This window comes from Drepanopeziza brunnea (assembly GCF_022702325.1).
Source record: "Drepanopeziza brunnea f. sp. 'multigermtubi' strain 214-2 chromosome Unknown ctg16, whole genome shotgun sequence".
NCBI lineage: Eukaryota > Fungi > Ascomycota > Leotiomycetes > Helotiales > Drepanopezizaceae > Drepanopeziza > Drepanopeziza brunnea.
The window spans coordinates 309852-337299 of record NW_027094079.1 but is presented as its reverse complement, the minus strand read 5'-3'; the positions used below and the strand labels follow the sequence as shown (position 1 = coordinate 337299).

The 27448-nt window shown below is 49.1% G+C and overlaps 9 protein-coding genes across 10 annotated transcripts; 3 read left to right on the top strand and 6 right to left on the bottom strand.

Annotated features, from left to right (window-relative positions):
• Positions 1-425: 425 nt before the first annotated feature.
• On the bottom strand, positions 426-4103 carry L3040_008528 (uncharacterized protein; the record flags this gene model as incomplete). Of its 2 annotated transcripts, none has more annotated exons than XM_007293548.1 (1): positions 426-4103. In XM_007293548.1, the coding sequence occupies one exon, from the start codon at positions 4101-4103 to the stop codon at positions 426-428; it is 3678 nt and encodes a 1225-aa protein (XP_007293610.1). The 2 variants fall into 2 exon arrangements, with proteins under 2 accessions (XP_007293610.1, XP_066010365.1); XM_066157098.1 differs by having other exon boundaries at positions 426-2672.
• Positions 4104-4325: 222 nt separating this feature from the next.
• On the top strand, positions 4326-4860 carry L3040_008527 (uncharacterized protein; the record flags this gene model as incomplete). The annotated part of the gene is made up of 2 exons (XM_007293547.1): positions 4326-4517; positions 4570-4860. 2 exons carry the CDS (start codon positions 4326-4328, stop codon positions 4858-4860), a joined length of 483 nt encoding a protein of 160 aa, XP_007293609.1.
• Positions 4861-5037: 177 nt separating this feature from the next.
• On the bottom strand, positions 5038-6342 carry L3040_008526 (uncharacterized protein; the record flags this gene model as incomplete). Its single annotated transcript, XM_007293546.1, has 4 exons — positions 5038-5225; positions 5274-5826; positions 5875-6001; positions 6056-6342. 4 exons carry the CDS (start codon positions 6340-6342, stop codon positions 5038-5040), a joined length of 1155 nt encoding a protein of 384 aa, XP_007293608.1.
• A 1475-nt stretch (positions 6343-7817) lies between these two features.
• On the bottom strand, positions 7818-9903 carry L3040_008525 (uncharacterized protein; the record flags this gene model as incomplete). Its single annotated transcript, XM_007293545.1, has 12 exons — positions 7818-8096; positions 8177-8503; positions 8562-8579; positions 8630-8707; positions 8769-8811; positions 8865-8938; positions 8987-9013; positions 9059-9064; positions 9115-9282; positions 9342-9418; positions 9501-9567; positions 9727-9903. The coding sequence occupies 12 exons, from the start codon at positions 9901-9903 to the stop codon at positions 7818-7820; spliced, it is 1341 nt and encodes a 446-aa protein (XP_007293607.1).
• Positions 9904-10384: 481 nt separating this feature from the next.
• L3040_008524 (uncharacterized protein) lies at positions 10385-10904 on the bottom strand (the record flags this gene model as incomplete). The annotated part of the gene is made up of 2 exons (XM_007293544.1): positions 10385-10771; positions 10830-10904. The coding sequence occupies 2 exons, from the start codon at positions 10902-10904 to the stop codon at positions 10385-10387; spliced, it is 462 nt and encodes a 153-aa protein (XP_007293606.1).
• Positions 10905-11424: 520 nt separating this feature from the next.
• On the bottom strand, positions 11425-13395 carry L3040_008523 (uncharacterized protein; the record flags this gene model as incomplete). The annotated part of the gene is made up of 4 exons (XM_007293543.1): positions 11425-12210; positions 12260-12611; positions 12710-13200; positions 13327-13395. 4 exons carry the CDS (start codon positions 13393-13395, stop codon positions 11425-11427), a joined length of 1698 nt encoding a protein of 565 aa, XP_007293605.1.
• Positions 13396-13586: 191 nt separating this feature from the next.
• On the top strand, positions 13587-16406 carry L3040_008522 (uncharacterized protein; the record flags this gene model as incomplete). Its single annotated transcript, XM_066157097.1, has 3 exons — positions 13587-13600; positions 14282-14335; positions 16226-16406. The coding sequence occupies 3 exons, from the start codon at positions 13587-13589 to the stop codon at positions 16404-16406; spliced, it is 249 nt and encodes an 82-aa protein (XP_066010364.1).
• A 258-nt stretch (positions 16407-16664) lies between these two features.
• L3040_008521 (uncharacterized protein) lies at positions 16665-19046 on the top strand (the record flags this gene model as incomplete). The annotated part of the gene is made up of 5 exons (XM_066157096.1): positions 16665-16797; positions 16851-18068; positions 18168-18381; positions 18452-18755; positions 18879-19046. The coding sequence occupies 5 exons, from the start codon at positions 16665-16667 to the stop codon at positions 19044-19046; spliced, it is 2037 nt and encodes a 678-aa protein (XP_066010363.1).
• Positions 19047-21598: 2552 nt separating this feature from the next.
• Positions 21599-27095, bottom strand: L3040_008520 (uncharacterized protein; the record flags this gene model as incomplete). The annotated part of the gene is made up of 4 exons (XM_066157095.1): positions 21599-21698; positions 21792-23293; positions 23339-24010; positions 24060-27095. 4 exons carry the CDS (start codon positions 27093-27095, stop codon positions 21599-21601), a joined length of 5310 nt encoding a protein of 1769 aa, XP_066010362.1.
• Between the last annotated feature and the right edge of the window lie 353 nt (positions 27096-27448).

Genomic DNA, 27448 nt, shown 5'->3' with positions numbered 1-27448 from the left:
GGGGGATGGGGATGGGGATGAGGATGGGGGATTGCAGGAATAATCGATGTACGGGATGAATGTCGTGCAGTGTCGGAGAAAAGAATACCCGCCTGGACTCGACTCGACTCGACTCGACTCGACTCGATTCGGCTGCCCGGCGACGGCAGAATGCAGAATGCAGAATGCAGGGTGCAGGGAGTGAGAAAGGGGTGCCCTTATCTCGGCCCCTTCCGAGCGGTGAAGAAGGTGAAAGGGAAGAACCCAACAATGATTTGCTTGACATAATCACACCGGTCCGGTCGGGTTCCACCGCAGACGCAGATTGGAATCATCGCGAGGACATCTCGGATGCAGGATTTCGAGGATGCGGATGCCATCTGCTTACTGGGCCTTGCTTGATACTCTCTGTATACCTGTATCACCTGACTTACTGCATCGGACCGTCATTCAACCACCACCCATCCTCGACCGGCCATCTTCTTTTGCCTAACTTTTCGGGCAGGGAGCGGCCAGCCCATGCCACCACCACCACCACCAGCACTCCCCTCGGCCCGCAGGTAGGGGATCACCCAACACTCCCTCTCGTTGGCATCTCCTCCTCCTCCTCCTCCTCCTCCTCCTCCTTGGCCCTTCATCCTGGGCATCACATCCTTGATAGGCTTACCGTACTGCAGCAGCGGTGTCCCCTTGGCCAACGCAGCAAGCTGCCCACCAGTAATGTCGGTCAAGGCGTGCATCCGCGTCTTGGGATTCTTATCGGGTGTGGCGGCGGAGGGTGCGGCGCGTTGGAGATGGGAGTAGACAATGTATTCCGGGCATTCTTGTACGCTGACGTGCGCGAGGGGGGACGATGGGTGGATATAGACCGCTTTCTCCTCCTCCTCGTCTCGCGTGACGTGAGAGGGGAATAACGTGACATATGGCACATCGATGGCTCGCCGGGCCTTACGCCCAGTTTCCGGGGGGTTGGGTGACATATCGGCTCGCATCGCGATGTGGTCAATGAAGCCAGCTGCGACCATTTGCTTCAGTGCCTTGACTTGCTTCGAAGTGGGCGGTGGTAGCTTATCCTGGAACTTGAGCCCAGCAAACGCTGTAATATTGTCCCGAAGAAGAGCGGTGATTTGTTTTTGAAGCTGGACGATTTCCTTCAAGACTTTATACCGGACAAAATGTGCTTTACACCAAGCCTCCGTCGGCTCGTGTGCAAACTCTCCCACAACTTGAAGGAGCTTAATCGCATCAGACTTGTCGTCCAGGAAGCAAAAATCCTTCTGCACCTTGTTGAACTCGCGTCGGATGTTATTGCGAACATCCTCTTCGAGCCTGTCTGTAGCCGTGAAGTATGAGTCTTCATCTCTTACTGCCGCAGCAGGTACAACCTGATTTTCCGGGATGAAGAAGTCAGGTGCAGAAAGACCAGCCACGAGTGCGATGGTGTATGGTAGGCAGTCATGCAGGTGTCCAACAAGTAAGATTCGCGCGAATCTGGGCGCCACGGGGAATATTGTCATCGTTGACCCATTCGGCGTGATCTGTCCTGTGGCTGATATCGCGGATAGGTACGACAGAAGTCTCTCAGAGCTAGCGAGGCTTTGTCGCTCAGGCGGCGTAGGAAACGGAAAATTGACCACATGCTGAAGGTTCATGGCTTTCAGCTGCAGCACAATACCTTCAATTGGCGATCGTAGTATTTCTGGCTCGGCAAACTCCGGGAAGTCTCGCTCGTAGACAGCCGAAGAATACAGCCTATAGCAGTGACCGGGCCCAGTACGTCCAGCACGACCAGCACGTTGGCTCGCACTGGCTTTGCTGATCCAGCCTACTTCATATGTCTGGACACCAGTATTTCGATCATATTTCTTCTCCTTTGATCGCCCGCAATCGAAAACGAAACGAATGCCTGGAATTGTCAAACTTGTTTCCGCAACATTGGTGGCCAAAATCACCAGTCGAGATCCATCTGGCGGCGGCTGGAAGACCTTCATCTGCTCTTTCGTGGGCAGCAGCGAATACAGGGGTAGTATGTGCATCTTGGTCGGGCCTGTGTCAGCTTCCTCTTCGATGTTAAACTCCTCGTCATCGAGATTGATATCAACATCGTCCTCGTCCTCATCTTCCTCAAAATCGGCATCATCGCCCTCAGCCGTGTCACCAAAATCAACATCTTCTGCCTCAAGTGGAGCGTCTCTCCCAGATATTCTCACTTGAGGCCCTGTCGCCGTGTGGCCAATCTTGAACGCCTCTTTCAGCATTTTACTCAATTGGGTAATTTCGTTCAAGCCAGTCAAAAATACAAGAAACCCTCCCGGTGGGAGTTTCTTATGCCCTCTGCTAATCTTCCGAAATGCATCCTCGACGTAATCGTGATGTGTCTTTCGTGCAAAATGATTCACGACTGGGTACTGCCTCCCTTCTGCTTGAAGTACGGGAGGGGGTGTCGAAAACAACGTTGCATTTTGAGTGAAGTCAGTTATCCTCAATGTGGCGGACATGATAATGAGCTTCAAGGGCTTGAGAGAGGCGTCCTCTTTGACCATCTCCTCGCGCAACTTGACGACTCGGCTAAGCATTCCAATCAAGATATCGGTGTTGACAGTTCTCTCGTGAGCCTCGTCAATTATTATCGCAGAATACTTTCGTAGAGCAATGTCCTGTGCAACTTCCCGCAGAAGAACACCATCAGTCATAAACTTGATGGCCGTATCCGCACTAGTGTTGCCTTCAAATCGAATCTGGTAGGCTACACGATGCCCATGGTCTCCCATTTCATCTCCAACACGCTTAGCCATGCTGACGGCCGCTACCCGCCTAGGTTGCGTAACGCCGATCATTCCTGGTGTAGGCGACCCTTTTGATCCATACCCAGCTTCGTACAGAAACTGGGGAACTTGGGTGGTCTTTCCAGATCCAGTAGCACCATAGACCACTACCAGGTTGTTGTTGTGGATTGCTTCCATGATCTTTTGCTCTTCAGCAACAACTGGGAGCTTCAACCGCACCTCTTGGATCTCCGTGGTTCTGTTTACGGTAACACTGTATGCCTTGCGGCTGTCATTGGTTGTGGTTCGTAGCTCCAAGGGTAAAGGATCTTGCTCCGGTGCTCGAGGCTTGAAGTCTGTGACTTTCGGTATTTCCAGTATATTGGCGATGTTAGGGGTCGGCTGAAATCCAAGGGCTTCGTTCACTTGTTGCGTTGCCCATGCCTTGAAGGCCGAGGATCTTGGCTTCGAAGAAACGTCTTCCTCTCCATCATCTGAGGAAGAATCTTCTGAGTCCCCACTGCCACTATCACTAGACTCCGAATCCGAGCCTGACGACGAGTCCTCGTCCTGGCTCTCCTCGTCCGAGGCATCTGATATATCTTCGTATCCGTTTATGGAAGGTTCGCTTTCCGTGTCCATCTCAGAAGCAGAACTGAATCCTTCCCACTCCGGTTCCACAGGCGCTTCGTGCTTGAACGATAGCTTCGAATTTACCCCTCCTCTCCGTTTCCGCTTCTTCAATATAGGTTTCCCTTCCTCGTCCATCTCTAGAGGCCTCTTCAGACCACCACCCAGGGTTACAACGGGGTTCTTCGGTTTGATCGGTATCGTAATTGGCTTCTTGAAAAGACTGCCGCTTGTCTTCGTCTCGGTATCTTCCTTTTCGGAACCGCTCTCCTCTTCTGGTTTATTTTCGTCCCTTTCGGTCCTCTTCTCAAATAGAAGCTCTTCATTATCTCCGTCGATATCAATTCCTGCCTGGTTCTCCTTCAAAGCCCTCTCCAGCCTTTGCCTCTTCGTTTCCCGTCCCTGCCCTAGCCTACTGCTGCTCTGGTAAAGACTCGTATCCGTCTTCCCCTTCGCCAGCCGCGCAATCAGTTCCCGATTCTCATCCTTCCTGAGCTTCGTTTCCAGGTACTTCTCCAATCGTTTTGCCTTCTTCCCACTGATCTTCGGTCCCTTCAGCTGGATTTCCTCCTTCATGCGACGCTTCTTCTCCTCGCGCTCCGTCTGCGAGGCGGGGACGATTTCCGCCGCATTGGAGTCGATGGTTTGCTGCTGGGAGTGCGCCTCATTTTCTCGTCGTTCCCTCTCCTTGACCTTGTGCTTTCGTTGCCGGGGGACGAATTTGGCCATTTTCGCAGGGTATTTCAGAACATTTTCTGTATCCAGGTAATTACCGGTACATCAGGCGAAGACAAAAGTGCCCCGTATGCTCCCCACCGAGTCGAAAAAAGTATTTCCGGGGTGGTCCTGCCGCGGCCGGCTCAGGGCGGTGAGCCAACGAGGCTTCAGCCTTGCGCCCAATCTTTAAGAAGTCCTCTCAGACACCCAAACAGCTTCAGCCTCATCGCCACTATGTCTGTTCCCGGAATATCTCGAGGCCTCGAGAACGTCGATATCGGTGGTGGAGTAGACTCATCTCCGTTCCCTGCCAAGAGCAAGTATCATGCCGGACTTGTCAGCGGGATCGGAACGGATGTCTCTTCTATTTACTTCTCCGACAAGATCTTGATCACCATCTCCCAGGAAGGACGGCTGTCACAATGGGTACGTGCCATTCATAACGATTGGAAGAATGACACTCACCGAGTTTCCACAGGTCCAAGTCCCTCTCTCCTCAGCATCTCCGACGTCATTTGATACTGCGTTGCCATCAGATGGCGAGGACATGCTTCCACTGGGCCACTTGACCCCCAAAACCCTTCTCGGTGCGGGCGGCGAGCAACGAGAAACGATCGGCCATTTATACGCTACTCACATTGCAAGCTTGATCGCTACGAGGAACCCGGAAGACACGAGGACGGTCGTGGTGGGGTTCGGCTTGCCAAAAATCGATGTGGGCAGGGATGCCTTTTTTGATATGCTGGAGTTGGTACAGAAAGTCATCTGAAAATCATCGGCGACGGCAATGAGACAGTTGCTCGCCATAATTTTTTTCAAGATTTGGCAATGAGACTCAGAAGGCGATTGGGTGGCCGAAACAAGATCATACCAAGTTGAATGACTGACGAGCACTACGAGCGATGATATCTTGTGAATGCAGCCTTTAAATCTCATCTTCGGCCATCTAAGCTGCAATGATGGCTGCACTAGGGGCTTTCTCAACCTTTTCCCCAAAGTTCTTTTTGAATTGATTTTCCTCCAGCTTGAATCTCAACTGACACCAGTCCCCACAAGACATAGGCTCGTACTTTGGAGGGTTCTCCTCCGAGGTACACGAAGGGACTACACCTTCAACACAGTTGAAGTTCAGACCTAGAGTCGTGTAAGCCTTGTTGTTGCTTGTTGTCTGTATTGACTTACCGAAGAAAAACGGCATTGAGACTCGCTCTACCGTTGATCGGTTATAGACCCTGTGGACTGTGCTCTTATAAATGTCGTTGCAGAGTCGCATCATGAAGTCACCGATGTTCACAACGATAGTGCCCTTGACAGGAGTCGCCTTGATCCACTGGCCGTCACGATTCAAGACTTGAAGGCCACCCGTCATATCCTGCCAGAGCAGAGTAAACAGCTGCAAGTCGGTATGACTTCCCAAGCCAACAGAGTTATTCCTCGTCTCTTCCTCGGTGGCTGGGGGATAATAGTTGAAAACGCCATCAGCACCCGGATACGTTGTGCGGCTGTCGAAATAGTCTTCCTCGAGATCGAGACTCAGAGCAAAGACTCTCACCAGTCTTCTGGATAGAGTCAGGCAAGACGCCCAGTAATGGAGAACCTCGTCTTTGAAGCCCGGAAGATGGGAAGTCTCCTCCCAGACAAATTCTTCGCCTCGGATCCAGGGCTTCACTTCCTCCGGTGTTGCATCCAGATCCTTGGTATCCGGATCATATTGAGGAGAATATCTCCAGCCCAGCTTTCTGCAGTCAGCTCTGTCTCTGAACTCGTTGGAAATACACCTTACAGTTTCCTTCACATCGACACTCTCTCCGGGGCTGATATTTGTGCTTCTCGGACCAATATACCCGTTGAAATATTTCGATCTCGACTTGTGAGCTCTCATTTTCTGCTCCGACGACTGCCTGAAGAAGCTTCGTTGTTTGTTTCAGCACGACTATCTGAAAAGTCAGATGGCCTTTACTCACGCTAGAAGCTGCTTCTTCGCATCAGCGATAGTCTTGTCGTCGATTCCATGGTTCTTGATGTAGAAAAATCCGGTGTTGACCGCCGCCGCCCGGATCTGCTTCGATAACTCCTTGCGGTCGTCAAACCGGTCCGAAGCCAAGGGTGTCAAGTCGATGATGGGTATCTCTTCCGCGGTACAGTCTCGCGGGGGGGTGTCCAAGACGTCGCGGAAGATGGGTCCATAAGCAGTGCGTAGCTCCAGCTTGGAAGTCGACGACGACGGCATCGTCGTTTTGGGTGTCGACATATTGTCAGCGAAGGTCCGGAGTGGATACTTCTTGCATACGAATTATTCGGACACTGAGCTGTTCTAATATTTGACAGACAGACTCGAGCTGACGATGTCTCGCAATACATATATATATATATATATATATATATATAGCGACAGGTCGAGATCTCACTGTACTGCCTTATAAGCCGCTTGCTTGCTTCTCTAGCAGCTAGATCTTCTTCTTCTTCTTCTTCTTCTTCTTCGGTCCTCGCCGGCGACCGCGGTCCTACAGTAACATGAGCAAAGTCCACACATAAACAAACAAGCCTTATCGGCGAGGAGTCGTCGCCGCTACACCCCTCCTCCCACTCTTAGTCTATATTACCCGAGGACTAAACTGCAAGCTTGACGCATGGCACGTGACAAGTATCCCTAGAACGAATGCTCACCCTTACGATATCCCGGACCACGAACAATAACACACATCGAGGATTCAAAAACCGATCCAGAACGCAACTCGCTCATCTTTTCCATACGTACGTAAATCCTTTCTTCTCAGCCGAAGAAAAAGAATTTCTTTTTTTATTAAACCACCCATTTAAAAATTAAAGACATACCTCATCCTTCCCACCTATCCATCCATCCATCCATCTACCGGTATCTATCTTCTCCCACAAACCTACAAATAAGCAAGCACCCATCCACCCACCCACTCCTCTCATCAATAACAACAACACAACATAACACAACACAAACCATACAAACCATCAAACCACACGAACCACACGAACCACAAAATCTAAGCGCTAAGTACATAATCCATCATCCAGGAAAAACACACACACGCACACACAATGAACCCGCGGCAGAAAGATGACGAAAAAAAAACAACGAATACCAAGAAACCTGGCGCTCGGGATCTTGGTGGTACGTAGCTACCGGTATCTGTCCACCTATCTACTTCTACTTATCTACCTACTCTACCACTTCCACCGTCCATACTTTTTAGCGTTTCTTGAATAGCGTTGGCCACGGCTTGCGGGTTCGAGGTTTATTTCATACGTGTGGAGTGTACCGTATTGCCTCTCGCCGCTTGCTGATCAGTGGTCTGAGCCCAATAAGTATACAAAGCTCTTGGTTGGTGCAGGGTATGGGATTCTTGGAGAGTTAAAGTGGGAGTGCAGAGGCGAAAGGGGTAGGTAGGTGGTGATCAACAGTTCTCAAATAGCGTAAACGAGAGCAGAAATCGAATTAAAATTAGAAAATACAATTCTCTGCTCGATTGCTCTTCTCAATCTCAATTGCTCTTCTCAAGTTTCCAGTTTCTCTCCACCACTCTATTCCTCTCAGCATTCAAACACCGTATGCACGCACCCCAATCAAAATTCCACCCAGCGAACACCACCATCCCATCTTCCCAACATCAATTTGCCAGTCCCGCCACCCAATACCAGACGAGCGTAATGATTCCAAGCACTAAATCCCTCGCCCATGATCCATTCGTTCACTCAACCACGAGCCTCCTCCCCTTTGAATTTCGCCATAACATAGCCCGCGGGCCCCTTGGGGCCCTCGGGAGAAGGCTTTCCATCACTCCCACACGAAACTTCCGTCCGAATCCGCGCTTTCCTTTTACCATCTCTAAAGCCACTAAAGAAGTCCTCGTGACGCTCATCAGCAGGACTGGGGGTCATCTCGCCTATCAGCGATTGCTGTACGACCACAACCTTCCTCTCGATCTCGAGCTGTTCCAAGCTCCGGCGAAGGCGATCATTGACTTTTCGGATCTGGGATATCGCCACCATCAGTTTGCGACATGCAAGGATTGGGAGGAAGTATCAGGGGCGGGTTTTAGGGGAGGCGTTACCGAGTTGCGAATGGCGAGCCTGTTTCCTCTTATGGGCGTAGTTTCGGCCGCTTGCTCGTCCTCGGGCTCCACGTCTGCCCTGGACCCTCTCGAAGCTATGGAAGCAATGGATGATCTGGACTGCCGTCTAGAACGTCTCGTATCTAGCCGAGAGATAGGCCTTGGGTCTGTCTGCTCCGTGTGATGTCTGGTGCTGTGCTCTGTTGGCGCTAAGATGTTCAGACTGTATTCCGGAACACATGAATCCCTATTGAACTTGCGTTGCCGAATATGGCTCCAGCCGTGACGCCAAAGGTCATGAATCGGGGGTGCATTGGCGACGAGGGTCTTTTGCACTGTCAGTAAACAATCCTCGTCGTTTGAAGGTATGAAATGGTGGACGCACTGCGATAAAGCATTGGACCTGTCCGAAGATCAGCAATGTGTTCTCAAATGAAGAATTGAAAAACTGACCTGCGCCCATATGAACATATTCACAGACCCCAGGTTATCCAGAGCAACAATAATTCCAAGGGTCGAGATTGCGATCAACTGGGAGAAAAAAAAAGGATCAGCCGCTCTTCAAGTCTCACAGTATGAAAGGGAATCGTACCAAAAGACTACCGATATACACAGCCAACAGCTGCAACTGCATTCTAGGCCAGGCTTAGCATTCATATTACTAGAGTCGATTTGATCTATGTCCTACTTGCGTGACATATCCGATTGTATAATGAGCTTGAGGGGGATAGCCATGAGGAAGATGTTTGTGAAAGCATCTAACTATCACATCAATTAGTAATGGTCAACATCACCCAAAAGTGTTCTTACCGCTCTAAGTAGAACCGTCTCGTCCACCTAAATCCGATTAGAACCTGACATGGAGAGAAAGGCTCAACCCACAGCTTTCTGAACACAGTCAGCAATCCCCTGTATATCCCGAGCTACGGGCAGCTCACAGCACAATCTGGAGCACTTGGGAGCACCCGCCAATAGTCCGAAATGGGTCGACATCCGATGAAGAACGCGAGGAGACACACTATCCAAGTGACAGCGAGAATAGCCGCGAGGATCCTGACACTGAGCATTTCGTTCGTCCGTATCGCCAGTCGAGTGTAGTAGATCAGCTATTCAGCATCAGAATCAGTATCACTCCTCCTGTCATAGCCCGCAGTATCCCGCTCACTATACAGGCCTTCAAACACCACAGATACGTCATGAAGAGAACCCGTTGGACGATCACCAGCTTCGATGCAAGTTCGACTATGGTCCCGATCAGCAAACCCCTTTTCGCATTGCCCGCCCGTATAGAGCAACAGGACAGGGAGGGAGGAGGCCATCCCACTTCGAGCAACCGCATCCTCCTTCAGGTCCTCGGGTTTCGTCTGCGCAACATTGATGCCGTTCCAAGCCTGCCTTCTCATCAGCCACGCTCTGCCAAATCCCCCACCTCCACATCCCTTTCTGCCACCCCTCCCCCCTGCCTATCCCATCCTCAATCTCCTTCTCTTCTTGATATTTGAACTCCCGTTTCGTCTCGTTCAGCCGAGTCAGTCATAGCGGGTACGCACCACAACCGGATACGTCGCCGTCAGCGCCACGTAGACCCCCATACCGCCCAGCATGATCCAGTCGTCCCACAGGAGCTTCTCGTGTCTCAGTCTTCGCAGGAAGAGCCGGAAGAGGATAACTAGGAGGGAGAGGGCCGTGAGGATTACGGCGCTGTTGGCCGTTGCTGCTTGCTCCATCGTGCCCCGATCAGGCGCGGGAATAAATGGAAGGAGGGATACAAGAGGGAGATGCGTTATGGAGGGACGAGGTTCATGATGAGGGTAGAGAGAGTTGCTGGAGGAGAGATTGCTGAATTGTGTAGATGGTGGGTTGCGGTTGGTGGTGGGGAAGGAAGGTGCGTGGGGTGTGAAGACGAGCCTTGATCTGAGGAACTGCGCTGTTGTGGAGAGGTGAAAAGGAAGGTGCAAATAATGCAAATAGAAAATGGATGGAAGCTGAGACTCAGGTATGTTTAATACATATGTGTATAATGCTCGAAGCGCTCGGCTAAAATCAGATCGCAACAAACAACATAGAAAGAAGCGAGAACGTGGGCGACAGGTTCTCTCGATAGCCCAATAAAACTTACCAAGAAACGGAGAATACTCTGAAGTGACAACGTAAATAAGGTAGTTACTTGCAATCTTGATCGGAACAAGAGCAAGCCACTGTGCCAGTCTAGGACGCTTTTGAGACATACCACTCAAAAGTCTCGTACTCCCACGCCGCCTCGAATCCGAGCTGCTCATAGAATCCCCTGATCACAACCCAGTCGATCAGCACACCTTCCAAGCCTCTACTCTTCATATGTTCGATCGCGTTCACCAGCAACGCAAGCCCCACACCTTTCCCTCTCGCCTCTTTGCCGACCTCCACACATGATATCACCCCTGTCTTCTCGCCAGATGGGAGCAGGCTGATGAACGCGACATCTTCGAGGACGACGGCGGACGGCGAGCACATCAGTGTCCAGCCAAGTTGAGCATTCGTTTCAGGATCGAGGGCGACCATGATTTCGTGGTGTTGATTGGCGGCTGCAAGACGCTCGTAGACTTCGATCCAACCCTGCGAAGAGAGTTAAAGACTTGGGGGTTGAAGGGATGGACGAAGCGAGAGGACTTACGATACTCTTGAAGTTTGCGCGCTGTTTTGTAATGCATTCATCGTAGAGCTCTGGCGAGCAGGGAGTGAATTTCATATTACATTTGGCAACTCGGGCTAGGATCTCAGGAGGGGCGAGCTATCCTGTAATATCGCGGAAGAGATCACGGGCCATGTGCTCTGTAGGTTGGCAGAGATCAAGAAGATTTTCAGTAGCTATGTCATATGCTATACGATCAATGGATCATCATCCACGTACTCCCGTGCAGCAAAAAATTCTTCGCCTCCTGCGGAAAGTCAATAGGGACCGCAAGCCAGAATCGAGGAAATACAGATCCGAGACTCTTCAGTACCAACCCTGGGTCAACGCTTCCCCAGCCTTTTCAATAAGAGTGGTTCAAAGTCCCTTGCCTCGATACTCGGGTAAGACGCCGACTGCTGTGATCTTGCCGTAGTTGCTGTCGCCCAAGGAAAAGAATAAAGAGATCACAAATCCCTTCCCATGAATGAAATGGTGGCCGTGATCCTGGCGTAGGTATTGCGCGGGACGCTCGAGTTTCATCGGCCATTTGGGGAAGATTTGTTCCCAGAGAGCCCACAACTGGGGATGTCTTCGTCTACTTCGTTAATGAGCGGATATCATCCTTGGTAGGTGTTATCCCGACAGGGAGTGAGCCCAATGGGTCGGATTTGCCGAAGATAATGTCAACTGCCGACTTGAAAGCTGGAATTGTTGGCTCATAAATAGTGATATAGTTCTTGATTTCATTCTCCTCTTCGAGATAATCATAAGGACCGCAGGTAGCAATCACAATTAGTCTATTCCCTAGTTTCTTCCCAAGGGCGAGTCCATAGTCTTTTTGGTACGGGCTCAAGCTGGCGTTTATCGTTGCAAAAATGACAGTGTCTGCTTCTTCGATAGATTTCTCGGTTTTAGCAGAAAGTGGAACACCATCGTAGAGTCGGACGCCGATGATCTCTGGATCTTGAGCAGAGAGTATGTCGATGTACGTTGCTGGTGGTTCTCTCGTCTTCGCCTCGCCACTTTCAACTGCACCACCCCCAAGAGGCGGGTCTCCAGGACTGACAAACACGATCCTCTTACTGGAGTGAGCCGAGATAGGAAATGATCCGGCAACGCTTCGAACGACAGTTGTACTCTTGGCATAGATCTTTGAAGCCAGTGCAGTTTGCTTGCTAATTCTAGCTTCGGCATCAGAAAGGCTTGATGGAGGAATGGTGGCACTTGAGACGTATTTTGACTTTAGCGCTTCCACCCTTTCAACGGATGCTTGGATAGAGTCTTGGGACAATTCTCCCGACTTCACGGCTGCAATAACTCGCTCAATCGCCCCAACCTGAGCCGACATGGTATGACATATCATGACACAGTCGGTTCCGGCCTAGTTGATGTAAGCCTTCTTTCATGTTATAACACCCAAGGTTAGTTACCTTGAGCGCCATCACAGCACTCTTCTCCGTTCCGAAAGTAGCTCTCACGCCGTCCATTTCCAGGCAATCACTGACAATCATCCCAGAATACTTCATCTCCTCTCGAAGGATCCTAATCGCGTCCGGGTTCAGACTTGCGGGTAGCGTCTTCGAAGAGTGATCATCGCGGAAATTCGGATCTCCAATGCCTGGCATGGCAATATGCGCCGTCATAACAGAGTCCACGTTTTCGGAAACTGCTCTTCTAAACGGCACCAACTCACAGGCGTTCATCTGAGCCTTACTCTTGGTAATAACAGGAAGACCGTAATGAGAATCGACAGCAGTGTCTCCATGGCCCGGGAAATGCTTCCTAGATCACAGGGGAGTTAGTATTTGCCATTTGCGGATGTTTCAGAAAGGGATTTGATATTGCCTCAGGATCATATCCTTTGGCCCCTATTTCCTTACACGCAAGCAATGACGCCTCCTTCCGAGAAACCTTTCATCTGTGCAGATACGAATCTGCCAACAGTCTCTGGATCGTCGGAAGGAGACCGAACTCCAATGACCGGATTCTTGGGCTCTGAATTGACGTCGGCGACGGGAGCGTAGTTGGTGTTGATCCCGAAGCTCCTCAACGTTTCAGCCGTGGCAAATGCGATCTCGTATGCATTCTGGAGGTCCCCAGTGGCTCCCAGCGCCATGGAACCGGGAAGCTGGGCTGCCACTGGGGACTTAATCCGGGTGACCAGCCCATTTTCTTGGTCAATGGCGATGAAGAGTCCTTGTTTGTGACCGGCCTCCTTTGCCGTCTCTTGAAGAGAGTTAGTGAGATTCAGAAGTTGGGTAGCACTCTCGACATTCCGCAGAAACAGGATGACTGCTCCGACTTTGTGTTCCTTGATCAGCGTCTTGATGTCTTCGCTAGCCACGTGACCATGGAATCCCACGATGAAGAGCTGCTTTCTGTTAGCATGACCGTCCACATTTTGCTGTGCGTGTATCTGTCTATTCCACAACCGGAAAGGAAAGGAAAGGAAAGAACAGCTTCTCGGCAAGATTGTAACGTAAACAAAAAAACATACCTGCCCAACCTTTGCCTTCAACTGTTCATCAGTCCAGGGCGTACTCTTCGAGCTCTTCGAGAAAGCCATACTGGGTGAAGCTTTTTGGTCTGTTCTTCTCGATCGTGCCCCCGGAAGAACTTTGGGTACCGGTAGCTCAGCTGTAGAGTTTAGACCTTCCGCTTACCGGTATTCGGACGACGACTGTGTCACGTGTGGTAATGCTGTGGAACATCCGCTGACGTAAGTAACCACAACCAGAGTCTCATTGCTCCGACTACATGTTGACTTCCAAGTGAACGCTCAGTCGCAGCTCAGTCTTCACCTCTCACCTCGAGTCCTCATCGCTATGGATGCCTCTGATTTTGCAGCAAAGCCAGAAGCATATGATGCACTCTCCGCTTACCAGATCAACTAATTTTTCGCCATCTGTAAGCTTTTGAGGAATGGAACCGATCGTTCTGCGGCAAGTCTACTCAACTGCCCTGTCTCTGCTACGCCAGTGCAAGGTGCGACCAGCTACACGGTGTCCGGAGATAAGGATACGGATCAGATCGTTCGGTTTCGGCGCTCCCAGCTACCTGTAGGACGAACTGAGCATGCAAGGAAACTCTATGGAAATTTTGTACCCCAATGCGAGTCCCGCGGCATGTTTGGCCCGGCACACGTCTATGTGGCCAATCTTTTCCCGGGACCAGCTTTTTGTCTTGTGAGGAACCAGTTATTTTCTCGTGATCCTATGATGGAACAACGTCTAGAGCAAATGGTGCAAGACTTTGCTCGGTATGTCAGATGTCACATCTAAAGGAGTTGGTCCTTACATGTCTCGTTAATAATAGACTTGTGCAGATTCTTTGCTTCGGCGTGGACTAACAAATCCGCCCACACATTAGAGCCGCCTCCTGGTTTAATTGTCGAGTACACCAAAATCTAGTATGATGCCTCTCCAGAACTCCCGCCCCAACCTCAAACCAAGCTTGAAGATGTTCGCCAGGAGCTTCCACGCCTCTTCCAATCTGGCTATCCTATGGTTCTCCAACATGATGATCTTGCAGTAAACAACATCCATGTGGATGATGCCTCTGGTTGTATCACAGGAAAGTGTTTACTAAAGGCATTCCTCTTCTTTTATCACTTCAAGTTTCTCCGAAATATCACTAAGCAGATGAAGACTAATTTTCCATGCACATGGAGGAATTTTCGATTGGGCTGATGCTAAGGTCTGCCCGTTCGGCGTGTCCCTTGCGAATATGAAGATCGTTCTAGGTGTCCAGACTAGAGACAAGTGGCACTTTCATCACAACCATCGTCTCCTCCGGGAACTCTTCTGGAAGACGTTCTACCAAGAGACCGGTCCAATTTCAGACGACGATCGCCGTTCAATCGAAGTTGCTAGGCTGTTCGGGTTGTTCCGTGAGTATGGCCTTGAAGAGAAAGAATACGCAATTGCATATCTCTCTTCGCTTTACCGACTTTGATGGGGAATTCTGTACTGGCATAATAGAAAAGAGGGAAGTCCGCTGCGTTGTACTTTGGGGCAGCTCACGGAATCTGCTTTGCTGTGATAACGGTCATGCTTGTTGGACTTGGCTCAGCAGCAGACTACGGAACCTTCGGCCGCTGGCTGCTCCTGGTTCTCACCCTCGTCTTTTGGATCTTTCAACAAGGCTAAATAGCGATTCTTCGCCTGATCAGTGGCTTGCTGCGATGGCATATGTTAGTACTTATTGGCGCAACTGACAATTTATTGAGGAGCTACCCATGTCCTCTATGCGGCGTTCTTCCCGAGACTTGCTCGCTACCAACGACACGTTCGGAAAGCAGGAGAAGAGGACCTCAATGAAGGAAAGATCAACCAAGCCAAACTCGATAAAATTGATAATAATCTGGAACGAAATTATATCAAAAGTATTTCGACGGCGCACTTGAATATCAGATATTTGCTGACCCTGGTCATCGATCTCTCCTTGCTTCTCCTAACGCAAGGCAATGCGTATGCTAATAACTGTGCACCGTGCTTGACCAGCTCTTGTAAGTGCTCCAAACGAGAAACACTGTTGTTTATTTTCTTTGTACTGGGTTGTCCTCGGGAAACAGCGGTTTATTTTACGTGCGGGCTCTGTAACTTGAGCGAAAATGTCTCGGGAAGCCTGCCCCTTTGCTCGAAACGTTTTCTAAAACCACTTTCTTTCAGAGTAACCCGACCAGGCCCCAAGATCCCCAAAGCAAGCAACTATCCACCATCGGGTGGAAGCAGGTGTGGCTTGCTCTTGAAGAGATCAGACATCTACCCCACCCAGACTTTCACCTACCTATTAGCTTTCTTCCTTTTGGTGGATGGTTTCAATACGACGGAGTCTCTCATCGGCATCATTCAGAACAACGTCTTCCAGTTCTCCTTCTTGGAGATTACCTATCTCGGTATTGCTGAAGCAGCCACTTCGATTATATCCACTCTCGAATTCTGGTACATCAAAGAATGCTTCGATATCAAGACGAAGCACATGTTCATTGTCACCAATTTTTCAGCGTGTTCAACCCGTTCTATAGTATGCTAGGACTCTGGAATGATAAGATTGGGTGTCATGACATCCGAGACTTCTGGATCTATCATATCTTGTTTGGCTGTTTCATACCCCGTACTATGCCTATGCTCAGACAATGATAATGTCTGATGTTACCCCACGCGGGTACGAGAATATGTTTTTCGGTCTCTTTGGCATCACGAACCATATTGTGAGTTTCTTTTCCCTCCCGAGACATTCTATGCTTATCCGGATTTAGTCGAGTATCATCGGACCGAATGTAATTCAGGTGAATATCAACTCTTCGAACAACAATTGTGTGGGCTTTTCTTTTCTCTTCATACTGTTCGCAGCAGCAGGCGTAGTCATCATCTGGTTGATATCGAGAAGGGCAGTGAGAGCTGTAGGCAAGATGTTGAAGACAGAAAGCTCATTCGATTGGGCGAGGAGTCTTCTATTACAACCGAGCAAATTGTCGAAGGAGTAGCTCTAGGCGAATTATTACCCGAGGGCAATGGGAGCGGCGACAACGTGGAACACATTGGCGTCAAATTCTCTGGCAAGAAAGTTGACTGAACCCTAGGCAGTCTATGCGGCGTAGGCATAGGCCTTATGTCCCGAAATATTGATGCTCCCGATGGCAAATATTTACTCTGCCTGGTCGCTTGGCTTCGGATGTGCAGAATATTCAAAACAAAGATCAGAACGTGCAATCTTTTGGTTAGTCTTGTTTTTGATCCACTTCTCTTTACCGGGATGAGCCATTTTGTGCCCAAACCTTCTTTCAAAGACACCAATAAATAGATAACTTTCTCCAACGGGCACATTAACATCATGCCATCCGCTCAACCTTCAAGACCATACAACTCAAAGATGGACCACCTTACCACCGAAACCAAATACATTTTCCAGCAATTCAAGCAAGACCGCTCAAGTCTGCTATCACGTGAAAAGGAAGAACGCAGCGGCGCGTAAAGCCTCATCCTTGCCCTATAAAACACCTGCTAACTCACAGCCCAGACCACGAATTCCGCCAATCTCTTTCCCCTACAGCCAAACAAGCATGCGACATAGTCTCCTGCATTCGTCTCAGGGAGCACGAAACGATATGGAGCCGCTCAAATGCTCACGTCGGAGAGGACCCAACCCTCGAATCCGAGGAGCTGTTCCCCGGCATGATCTTTAACTCGGCTAAAAACCATATGGAGAGGACTCAACTATGGAAAATCGTGCAAAAAATGCCTAAAGGCTCGCTTCTGCACTGCCATATGGCTGCCACTGTTGATTTGGAGTGGTTATTCAATGTAGCGATCGAGACGCCTGGGATGGTCATCTCGGCGTCTGAAGCATTAGTCGACGAGGATGCATGGGACAGAGCTGTGGTCAAGATTGAGTTTTCGAAGACCGTCACGCTAGATGACATGAACATCTGGCACTCAACGTATCAAGCTGATTCCAAGCTCCCTCTTGGGACTGTAGCAAGTATGTTTCCAGCTGGTGGGAAAGCCGTGTTCATGAAATGGATGAAGGACCGTTGCTCCATAACTCAGACCGAATCCGTGCAGCACCATCTCGGTGTCGATGATATATGGCGAAAACTACAGTCCGCATTTGTGACGATCACACCCATTGCTTACTATGAGCCGATCACCAGAAGGTTGATCCGGAAGTTTCTGAGAACGGCCTATGAGGATGGGATCAAATGGGTAGAGGTTCGAGGTATGACGAGGAGCTTCAGGCTAGAGGGGCAGGCGGAGTTGACAGAAAATCGGCTGGAGTTGGTGAGAGTCTATAAGGAGGAGATTGACCGATTCGTTTACGGAGCTCCAGAGATCGATCTTGGAGTATACCACGCCCTGGAAGACAGGCTTTTGCATCTCGAGCAGACTATCTGCAGTGAAAAATTTCCGGGTTTCTCTGAGCATTTTGGAAAACTTGCAGAGTTCATCCACTGCCACAGCGGCGCCCTCGGAAATGCGGTCGATGAGGATGCAGTCAGAGTCGTAGAGGGGGAGATCTTCGGCCATCTGACGAAATTGAAACCAGAATACGAGCGGTATTTTGTTGTGGGCGTCGAGGATAGCCCGTCAGTGAAGGAAGCAAAAGCATTGGTGCAGGATGTCTTCCATGTGCTGGCACCTACCACATCAAGCAGCAGCGGAAAAGGTCGGGGCTTTTGGGGCTGCCGCATAATCTGGGATTGCCTCCGTAGCTTCGACGACGCCGCCATCCTGGAAGGCAAGATTTTCCCCTCCCCCCCTCCTCCTCCTCATCTTCCCCCTACCCTCTCTTTTACTCTCCCAATAGCCGTGTTTCCCGCTGACAAAACAAACACAGACATGAAGCTCTGCCTCCAAGCCAAGAAGCTCTACCCGGACACAATCTCAGGCTACGACCTCGTTGGCCCCGAAGACGCAGGCCGCACTCTGCACTCCCTAGCACCGCTCCTCCTCTGGTTCCGCTCCCAATGCGAGCTCCAAAATCTCACAATCCCCTTCTTCCTACATGCCGGCGAGACCACCGGCTCAGGGAACTCTACTGATCAAAACCTGTACGTCCCAGAACCACCCACACCCTCCCAAAGTCCTCCAACGTAAAAAATGACTCTTATATCTACCCAGCTACGACGCCCTCCTCCTCTCCTCTCGCCGCCTCGGCCACGCATTCTCGCTATACAAGCACCCCCTCCTCATCGACATGGTAAAAGAGAGGCAGGTGCTGGTGGAATGCTGTCCCATCTCCAACGAGGTCCTCCGCTACACCGCAAGCATCACCTCGCACCCCCTCCCGGCTCTCCTCTCTCGCGGCGTGAAAGCCAGTCTATCGAATGACGACCCCGGGATGATGGGCCAGAACAGCGGGGGCTTGTCCCATGACTTCTGGCAGGCGCTGCAGGGCTGGGATGATCTCGGGTTGGCAGGACTGGTAACACTAATTTTTTCCTTTCCTTTCCTCCCCTTCCTGAACATTTCCCGGTCGACCTAGTGATTTTGGACCAGTTTCCCTCGGTCTCACATTGCTAACTATTGCGCATTGCGTCGGTCACAGGCCTCCCTAGCCCAAAACTCCGTGCGCTGGTCCGCATTCGAGGACCAGTCCAACGACGAGTGGCACGCCGACATCACCTCCCCGGGCGGGCTTCGCGCGCAGAGAATCGAGGCCTGGGACGCCGAGTGGGAGGACTTTTGCCAGTGGGTCGTCGACGAGTTTTGCTAATCCTCGGCTCACTCAGATGGTCCTCCTTTCCATCCTTTCAGTCTTATTCGGTATAAGCGATTGATTGCGTTGTGTTGCGGAAGCGAGTTTGCGTTGCGAACCGAGTATGTTTTTAGATTGTATTGGAAATAAACTTCATAACGACTAAAGTTATAATATTGAGAATTTTAATATTCCGAAGGAGCTTTTTTACGTTGATTTATGCATTCAGGGGTTTTAGTAATATAGCTCTTTTTCGTTGTTGGCATTTAAATTATTCATCGTTGAAAAAAAATTAAAGGTTTATTATTTGATTTTCTATCGAAGAAAGCCGAAGATGGCGATTTGTATTGGGAATAAATCAATAACGAATAAACCTATCATGATAAAAAAATAGATGCACGGGTCGGCTTAAGCGAACTTTATGAGATATGTACAAAGACAATATTATATGTCTCTATCATGTTATGAAAGTAGTATTCATTATGCAAAAAGTAGGAATTAAAGAGCGAAAAAGAGCGAGGATAAACAAATAAGCGAACATTCAAGAATATCAACAACTTTTTGATCCTGTTTATAATATAAATAGATAGCGGGAAATGCCCGTCGCTCTACGAAAGCGCAATATCGCTACGCTTGTAAGCCTGCGATTTACTAACTTCTGAGTCCGTGCAGTCTTACCTTTTTGGTTGATCTTGTTGCTTTGTATACGACTCGAGCCGAGATGGTTATTTTAACTGCCGCCACTGCTGGCCGACTAATTATCAGTATTTATTTCTAAGGAAATGTCGGTAAAGGCATCAAGCTTGCGGTTACCTTTTACGGAAAAAGTCCATGCGCGCGGGAGGACTACCATTATGAATACCGAATATCTCGCTTATTACCTCTTGACCAGTTACCTATGCGGGCAGCGCCGAAATCAAAGTCTTTATAGATAAATATGACTATTATATCTACCCGTGAGAAGTGCTTTGATATATGGTAAGAAGCGATCAAGGGTCTTATGCGGGTGGGAATTGTAAGAAGTGTTTACGAGGTGAGAAGTGCTTATAGGATGAGATTCGGGGTGTGAGAAATTATCCAGAGGCGATCGGAGGAGGCATTGCTGGCCCGCACATAGGGCTGAATACAAGCTGAACGACTGATACTGTTATTAAGAAGAGAAGAGATGGATTGTCTTGTTCCTCCGTACGGAGGCAACGAGAAAACGATGTATTTCCTGCAAGATATGGTCCGTGCACCTAGCGTTCGGCAAATATTAGAAGGGGCTTATAGAATACAATGTAATAGTCAGCGCACTGACTATTAAAGCATCGGAGTTTTTCTACTAGTACTCCTAACTACCCAAGGCGCGAAAGGGATCGCGAGATTCGAAGATAAGAATCCCATCATCTTGATAGCAGTGTCTGTCTTGCTATAATGCGCCATCCTGGCTCATTCTTATATGTTTCTGCTTCAATACCAGCCCGCCTTTTGGAGCTATAACTTTAAAGACTTCAAGGTACACTCATTTCTGGTCCTTATGATGCCGAAAGGGCTTTTAGCTTACGCGTTCCTTCCGAGTAAGTAAAGTCGCAGGTCAAACGAAACCGCTTTTCATGTTCATAGCAAAACATCTAGAGGGGGGTTTTTTTTGTGTGCATTTACTTCCACCAATTCGTATTAAGGACAAGCAAGCTCTGTGGCTTTGCTCGAACAAGGAAGGCCTATCAGATTTTAAATATCAATTTTTTTCTCCTTACCGCTTTTCCTTTTCCCTCGCCTTTGGCATTTCAATTTTTTCCAGTATTTTCTTTACCCGGAAAAAAAAAAAAAAAAAAAAAATTGAAAAATTGAAAAATTGAAAAATTGAAAAATTGAAAAATTGAAAAATTGAAAAATTGAAAAATTGAAAAATTGAAAAATTGAAAAATTGAAAAATTGAAAAATTGAAAAATTGAAAAATTGAAAAATTGAAAAATTGAAAAATTGAAAAATTGAAAAATTGAAAAATTGAAAAATTGAAAAATTGAAAAATTGAAAAATTGAAAAATTGAAAAATTGAAAAATTGAAAAATTGAAAAAAAAAAAAATTGAAAAAAAAAAAAAAAAAAAAAAAAAAAAAAAAAAAAAAAAAAAAAAAAAAAAAATTCGAACCACATGACCCTCAAGTTTTCTTTCTATCCTATTTATCTCACTCCTTCCTGCTCGATTTACAAATCATAAGATGATCTCATAAGATGAGATCTCCCAGATCTCTTTCTTTTCACCGAGTAAGAAGCGCCAAATGTGCTTTCCTCTACAGCCGCGGTCAAAGATGGCCGCGATCAAGCATGGCCACGTTTAATCTAGTATACTTTCTCTACCAAATACTATGACAACTACAGCTCGAGAAATAAAAATAAAGATATATCGCAAATGCAATTCCTTTAATACATTTCTATTCAACAATTTGCCTACGCCACGCTAATGCTAAGTAAAACGAATGCAAAAGCCAATGCTGATGCCAGTGCCCATGCTGTAATAAGGACTAACTCTCTTTGTACACCAGAAGCGCTCTTCCACCAACTCACACCGGACAGGTGCCATTCCATCTATTTAATACCTGCCGTCGCTTGTGGCAGCTTACCCACCCGCGAGTACTTCGCCGCCATAGCCATCATCTTCGAGAAGTTATTCGCGACCAACATCTCCCTATTCTCAAATTAGCCTTGCTCCATTTCCGATCAAACATACCACGGTATAAGCAGTTTAAGGGTATGCGATTAGCGAAGGGGAATGACATACGTGTAAAAACTATGCCGAGCATCATGCTCTTTCACGATGTTATGCGCCAGCTCATGCGCGATCACAACCCACCAATAAACGCCCGCCTCCCCTTTCGCTTCTCCATTCTCACCGCCACTACCCTCTTGTATCTTCTTCTCATGCAACTGACTGAAGAACCTGAAGTTGCAGAAAATCGCGCCGCCGGAATTGAATGCGATAGTGCCGCCGCTCTCATCGTGGAAGATGTGCATCGCTTTCCGCGGCAGCGCATACACGTCGCACACATCCTGTAGAATGAGGGAGAATGTGTTGAGGGCCGAGACGTTGGCTGCAAGGAAGGTGCCCGGGTCTGCGGACATGGTTTTGGACACGAAGATGCGCATGCCGTTCGAAGCGTCGGCTAGGAAAATGATATTTTGAGCGGGTGTGGAGTCGCAGTAGGTAGCTTGCTCTTTGATAGCCTGCGTCTCTGGGGGCGAAAACAGGGTGGATGAGTTATAGGGGCGGGAGGATTGAATAGCATTATGCAGATTCTGCTGGATCTCGGCGGGATTGGAGACTTTTTCCGTGGCTCCTGTCCCATCATAGGGAGGCGGAGGTGGTTGACTAGACGAGCCATCGTTACCAGTACCACCTCCGAGAAAGCTTTGCAATTGTTCTTGCACTTCGCTGCCACCACTACTACTGGTACTGTTGCGTGAGTCGAGACCTAGCTTCTTGGTGAAAGCTGAGAAGATACTACTGCCGCCACCACGGCTTTTCTGGTCGGCTTGACGAATGGGACTGTTGTCCGGGGAGTCTGAGCCGAAGGCGCCTGGCATGTTGGGCACATTTTCTTCGCGACCAGCTGCCGCGGCTATCATCTGACTTTGATTCTGTTTTTGCCACAGCGCCTCTTGCTCTTTGATTTGTTGCTGTTCGATTGCCATCTGTTTCTTACGGTCCTCTTCGGCCATTCTTTGCTCAGCGGCTTTGGCTCGTAGGATACGTTCTACATTGTAGCCACGGGCTCGGAGCTGATGCAAACTCAGGTTGAGGAATTGCTCGAAGGTCAGATAAGTGCTTTGATTGGGTCTGTCCAACAGTAACTTGCAAACAGCTTGGCTAATTTGATAGGTGTCGTAGTTGCCAGCAGTGACGAACAATGTCCAGCCTGTTCTCTTCTCGTGTTGCACAGCTGCGGAGCGTTTCTCGTTATGAGAAAGGCTATGACCCCGGAGAGATCGTCGGAGGTTAATTGACGATACAATCTGAACCCAGAGATTTTTCTCCAGCCAACGACCATCGTGCTTGATGTTTTCGCGGGGGGTCTCGTGCAGAAAAAGCTTTGCTCTCTCCAAGACATGAGTGCGGAGCTTGGTACCGGTATCTTGAGTTGGCTCGCCCAGTCGGAGGTCTTCCTGGATAAGACTGCGAAGTGTCTGGGCACCCAGAGCAAGGTAGAAATCCTCTAATTTCTCTTCTTCAGGGGCGCAGACAAGAGAACTTCTGAATAGGCGATAACCAGCGTAGTCATCGTTCTGTGCGTTGTTAGTAGTGATCTTATAGTCGATACTGGCACTTACAATGATGATTCTGCTAGCCGACTCCATTCTTTGATGCTTGATAGGTGCATCTTCCATGTCCTCAACGTCTAAGTCGTCATCCATGAGATTCTGTGGCTTCTTCGATTTCTCTTTGTCCTTGCTTGCCGAAATCTCAACCCATCCAATGAGAAATTTGGCGGTCTTCATCTGACCGAATAAAGTTTTATTTTTCTTCAGCTGGGGAAGCTCGTCCGCAAAACTTCTCAGCAGACCGAGATACTTTTCGGGACCTTGCAGAAGACCAAGAAGGCGCGCCGGTTCTCTGCACGCAAACTGCGCCAGCTCTACAATAGTAGGTTCGGGTTTGGACCCGCATTTTAGTAAAAATGCGTTCGCCTCGCTCCCAAAATCTACAAAGTCGAACACTTCGCCGTAGGCGGATGAGCTCCCCAGGTAGCATTGCCGAGGTGTCTTCAGTACAAAATGGGTAACATCAGCTTTCTCATTCAATGACCCGCTTGACTCATTCTGAGCCACGACAGGAACAATGCGAGAATCAGCAAGCAAGGTAACACCTTGCGAAGATATCTCGCCAAGACGACTTGTGAAATATCCAAACAGTGCTGATGCTTCGCTCTGAGTTTTTGGTGGGTTGCTGGTGAGTCTGGTTATACAATGCGAGATCGGAGGATCCATGGCCACTCCAAATTTCTGTAACCTTGAGTCAGTTTTCAACTCGAGTGATCAGTAAGTGACTCACATTAGCATGCGGAACCAGACCTCTGGACAAGATACTGAAGCCGAGGACTTTGCATCGCTCATTTGTAAAACATTCGGAAGGAGATACCAGGCGATCTCTCTCTCCGTAAAGAGGCAAGAATTTCTTGTTCGACTGGTGAAGGTCGAAAGCCCCATACCCCTTCAGGTGATGATTAGATACAAAGTAAGTCATGGACTTGGACCGCATTTCGGGTTCTTCGGATGCCATCAGATCAATGAGTTCAGGGACAGCTGGGTACGATCTCAGGCCAAGATGAGTTAGAAATCTACCCTCAACGCTGTTTGCTCGGTAGCTACCGGGTGGGCCAGGCCATTGAATGATAGGCAGCCTGAGCCCTCGCAGGTCATCGTTCGGCTCAAAAAGCTCAGATACGCGGTACAATCTTGCACTGCCTACTGTAGGCTCCAGGCCTTTTGGTCCTGCTTCAGCAGGGCAGATTTGTGAATTTTTCAGTCTCTGAATATCTTCCCTTGGAATATCCTCTTGGACAGAGGCCAAATATTTGATGACTTCCATGTGCCTATAATTGACCGCCCTCTCTCCAGGCCTTGATGCGGAACTGGGCGCAAGTAAACGAGCAAAGATTGTCTCTAGATCAACAGTCTTCCGAACACCAATTGCTGCGAAGAACTTTTCCTTGACGCCCGGACACGAAGTGACCGTGGGTAGATCTTCGAAGAGCTTAACGCTTGCGAAGAAAGATTCCCCAGGTCTCTTCATACCAGCCTTCGTCGGGATCACTGCAAGAGGCTGAAGAAGTGCAACAACGGTCGTCTTGGAACCTGGACTCAGGCCATCCCACGCCTTTGATAGCACTTGGAGAACACTGGCTGAAAATTGCGGAGAATTCGTCAGACTTTGCTCTTTCGGTCTGTGGGAATTGGTTTCAATGAGGAATCGCAGCCAAGGAACAATCTCTAGCGGCTCCCAGCCCAGAGCTTGAAGTTCATTCACAGATGACGTCCGAGTGAATTGGAACGGCATCGTGGATGGTGGTAGAGGAAGCTCGGCCGGGATCTTGCTCACGCTCAGATAATTGGTAATGGTCCCCAAAGCGATAACATCGCCTGCGCCATCAGCATCTCCAGTCATCGCAACAGCGACGCCCATCAAAATATGAACCGTTGATCTATCCATATCTCCGGTGATGGCCTTCTTTCCAGCCCAGCCGATAAACTGTACCAGTTGCCCTTTGGTCAACGCTTTGGCTTCTAATTCCTGCCTGACGTCGTTGAACGTGATCTCAGTAATGAGTCCGAAATCCTTGAGCTTGTTGACAAACGGTCCTTCAGCTACCGCCTCTGGGACGACTGGAATACCATCGACAAAGCCACTGAGATCTTCCGTAGCCAGTCTAACTTTCGTAGTTGGCAACACACCTCGCGAACTGTAGATCTCAATGGACGGCTTCTTGTAGGCAGTCCAAAAGGCTTCTTCAATGAGCTGCGATACTTGAGAGCTTGGCGTTGATTCTCCAAAGGTAAAGCTCTTCAAGGTATGGAGAGCCTCAGGCATAAACTGTGCAATTTCATCCTTTGTAACCTTCGTGCCGTGACCAGCAAGCTTCACAGCACGGCTGATCTTGGTGGAGAGATCGGCCATTTCGTTGGCGAAAGCTATTCTGGCCATGATACCCGCAACTCGAAGCATTTCTTGGTTCCATGTTCTGACCCATCTCGCATTGAGATCTATAGATTCCCGCTCGACAGTCGGAATGACTGACGGTGCAGACAAATGCATGCCCGCTCCGGTAGTTTGATGAGTAGGAAACCCAATAAATATACGGCCACCGGGTTTCTTTCCCGGGAGGACGGAGGAGAATACATCCACGCTCTTCGCCACCAAGTTGTCTTTAGAAGATGCTGCCGTTTCGTCATATGAAGATGTGAGAATCGCGAGCTTCGTGATCTTCGGAGGCGGCTTCTTGGTGGCGCGCTCGAGCTCCACAGCAAATTTCTCATGGACCGAAGTCTTGACAACAGCAGTGGTGACTCTCAGAAATACATTCGCAGTAGTCATCGCAGTGAGATCTTCAAGTACAACCTCTTGGAGTGCCTTCTCCTCCTTCATAGCCTTAGTCTTGAGCTGTGCATGACTTGTGCTTGCTGTTAGCCTCGAGAAGAACGATCTCAAGGATGGCACATCTGAAGAGCTAGTGCCATATGAGCTCTCAAAGCCTGGTCTTGACATAGTTGTGGACATAGCTGGTTTCCAACCAACAACGTTCATGAATGTGGCATCCATCTGCACACTCTCCCGATCCATACTTTGTACTTTCATAAGACCTTCCTTCGTCCTGGTCTCTACATCCCTAGCAATAGGTACCTCGAGACTCGGAGCCGCCTTCTTCTCCAGCCTAATGATCGTCCAATCATCCACCTGTAGCTCCAGTTTCTGCAATGCAACAAATGTCAAACTTGTGGCGAGAAACTGACAAATAGACAGAAGATTCGGCATTGGCGTAGTAGTATTCCGGTAATCCAGCACGAAACTTGTATTTGGGTTGCTCTGTTCGGGTGGCAACTGCAGCCTCTTGGTAAACAATGAATTGGCCTTCCAGTAGAAAGCCATAGCTTCGTTCCCCGAGCTGACAAATGGCTCCTCACAGTCCGCAAATACACTGTAGAACCCTACTCCGAAAGCCCCAATCTTTGTCTCGTCCGGGTTTCCTTCTGCTATCCTCTTCAGCCTCGACCAGTCGTTGACTCCAAACGCCTGCCCATTGTTGGTGACCAGTAGCCGCCGTAGGGTGTGATGTAGGAGCACATGTTTCAGTATCTCTGACTGGTTTGTGGTATTTGAGGTCGGGACGGAGGCGGATGGGAGTGTCTCGAATTTGATGGTAACGGTGGTAGCTTGGGCATCGGCGGCGTTCTGGATGAGTTCCCGCAGCGTAGTCCATTCTCCGGAGTAGCGTGCAAGAACTTTGTCAATAAGGGCTCGAGTATTGACTGTAACGGCCTCCTCGTCATCACCGTCCTTCAGAGCCGTTGCTCTGAGCTTGGTGAAGTCCATCTTGGTAGTAGGAGAAGTCCTAGCTTTTCTGCTTTATGAACCTGACTGAGGCTATTCAAAATGAGCCTAATTATTTCTTTGTCATTGATCGTCCGTATGATATGATGAGCAAAAAAAAAAAATTCGACTTAATAGGAGGGATTAAAGGGAGACGTGAGACCATGTATCGAGTTTCGAATGCTCGCAAGGCTGAGCTAAGGAAAGGCTACCACTCACGTGGCCAACGACTAGCACCACTAGTGCGCCACACGGTTACAACCCTTAACTTTAATGCAACCGCCACTACGGAAGCTACTGCTTAGCATCTCAATGTCGAGCACTCTGACGATTGCCCGGCTCACATCTTTTTAAGC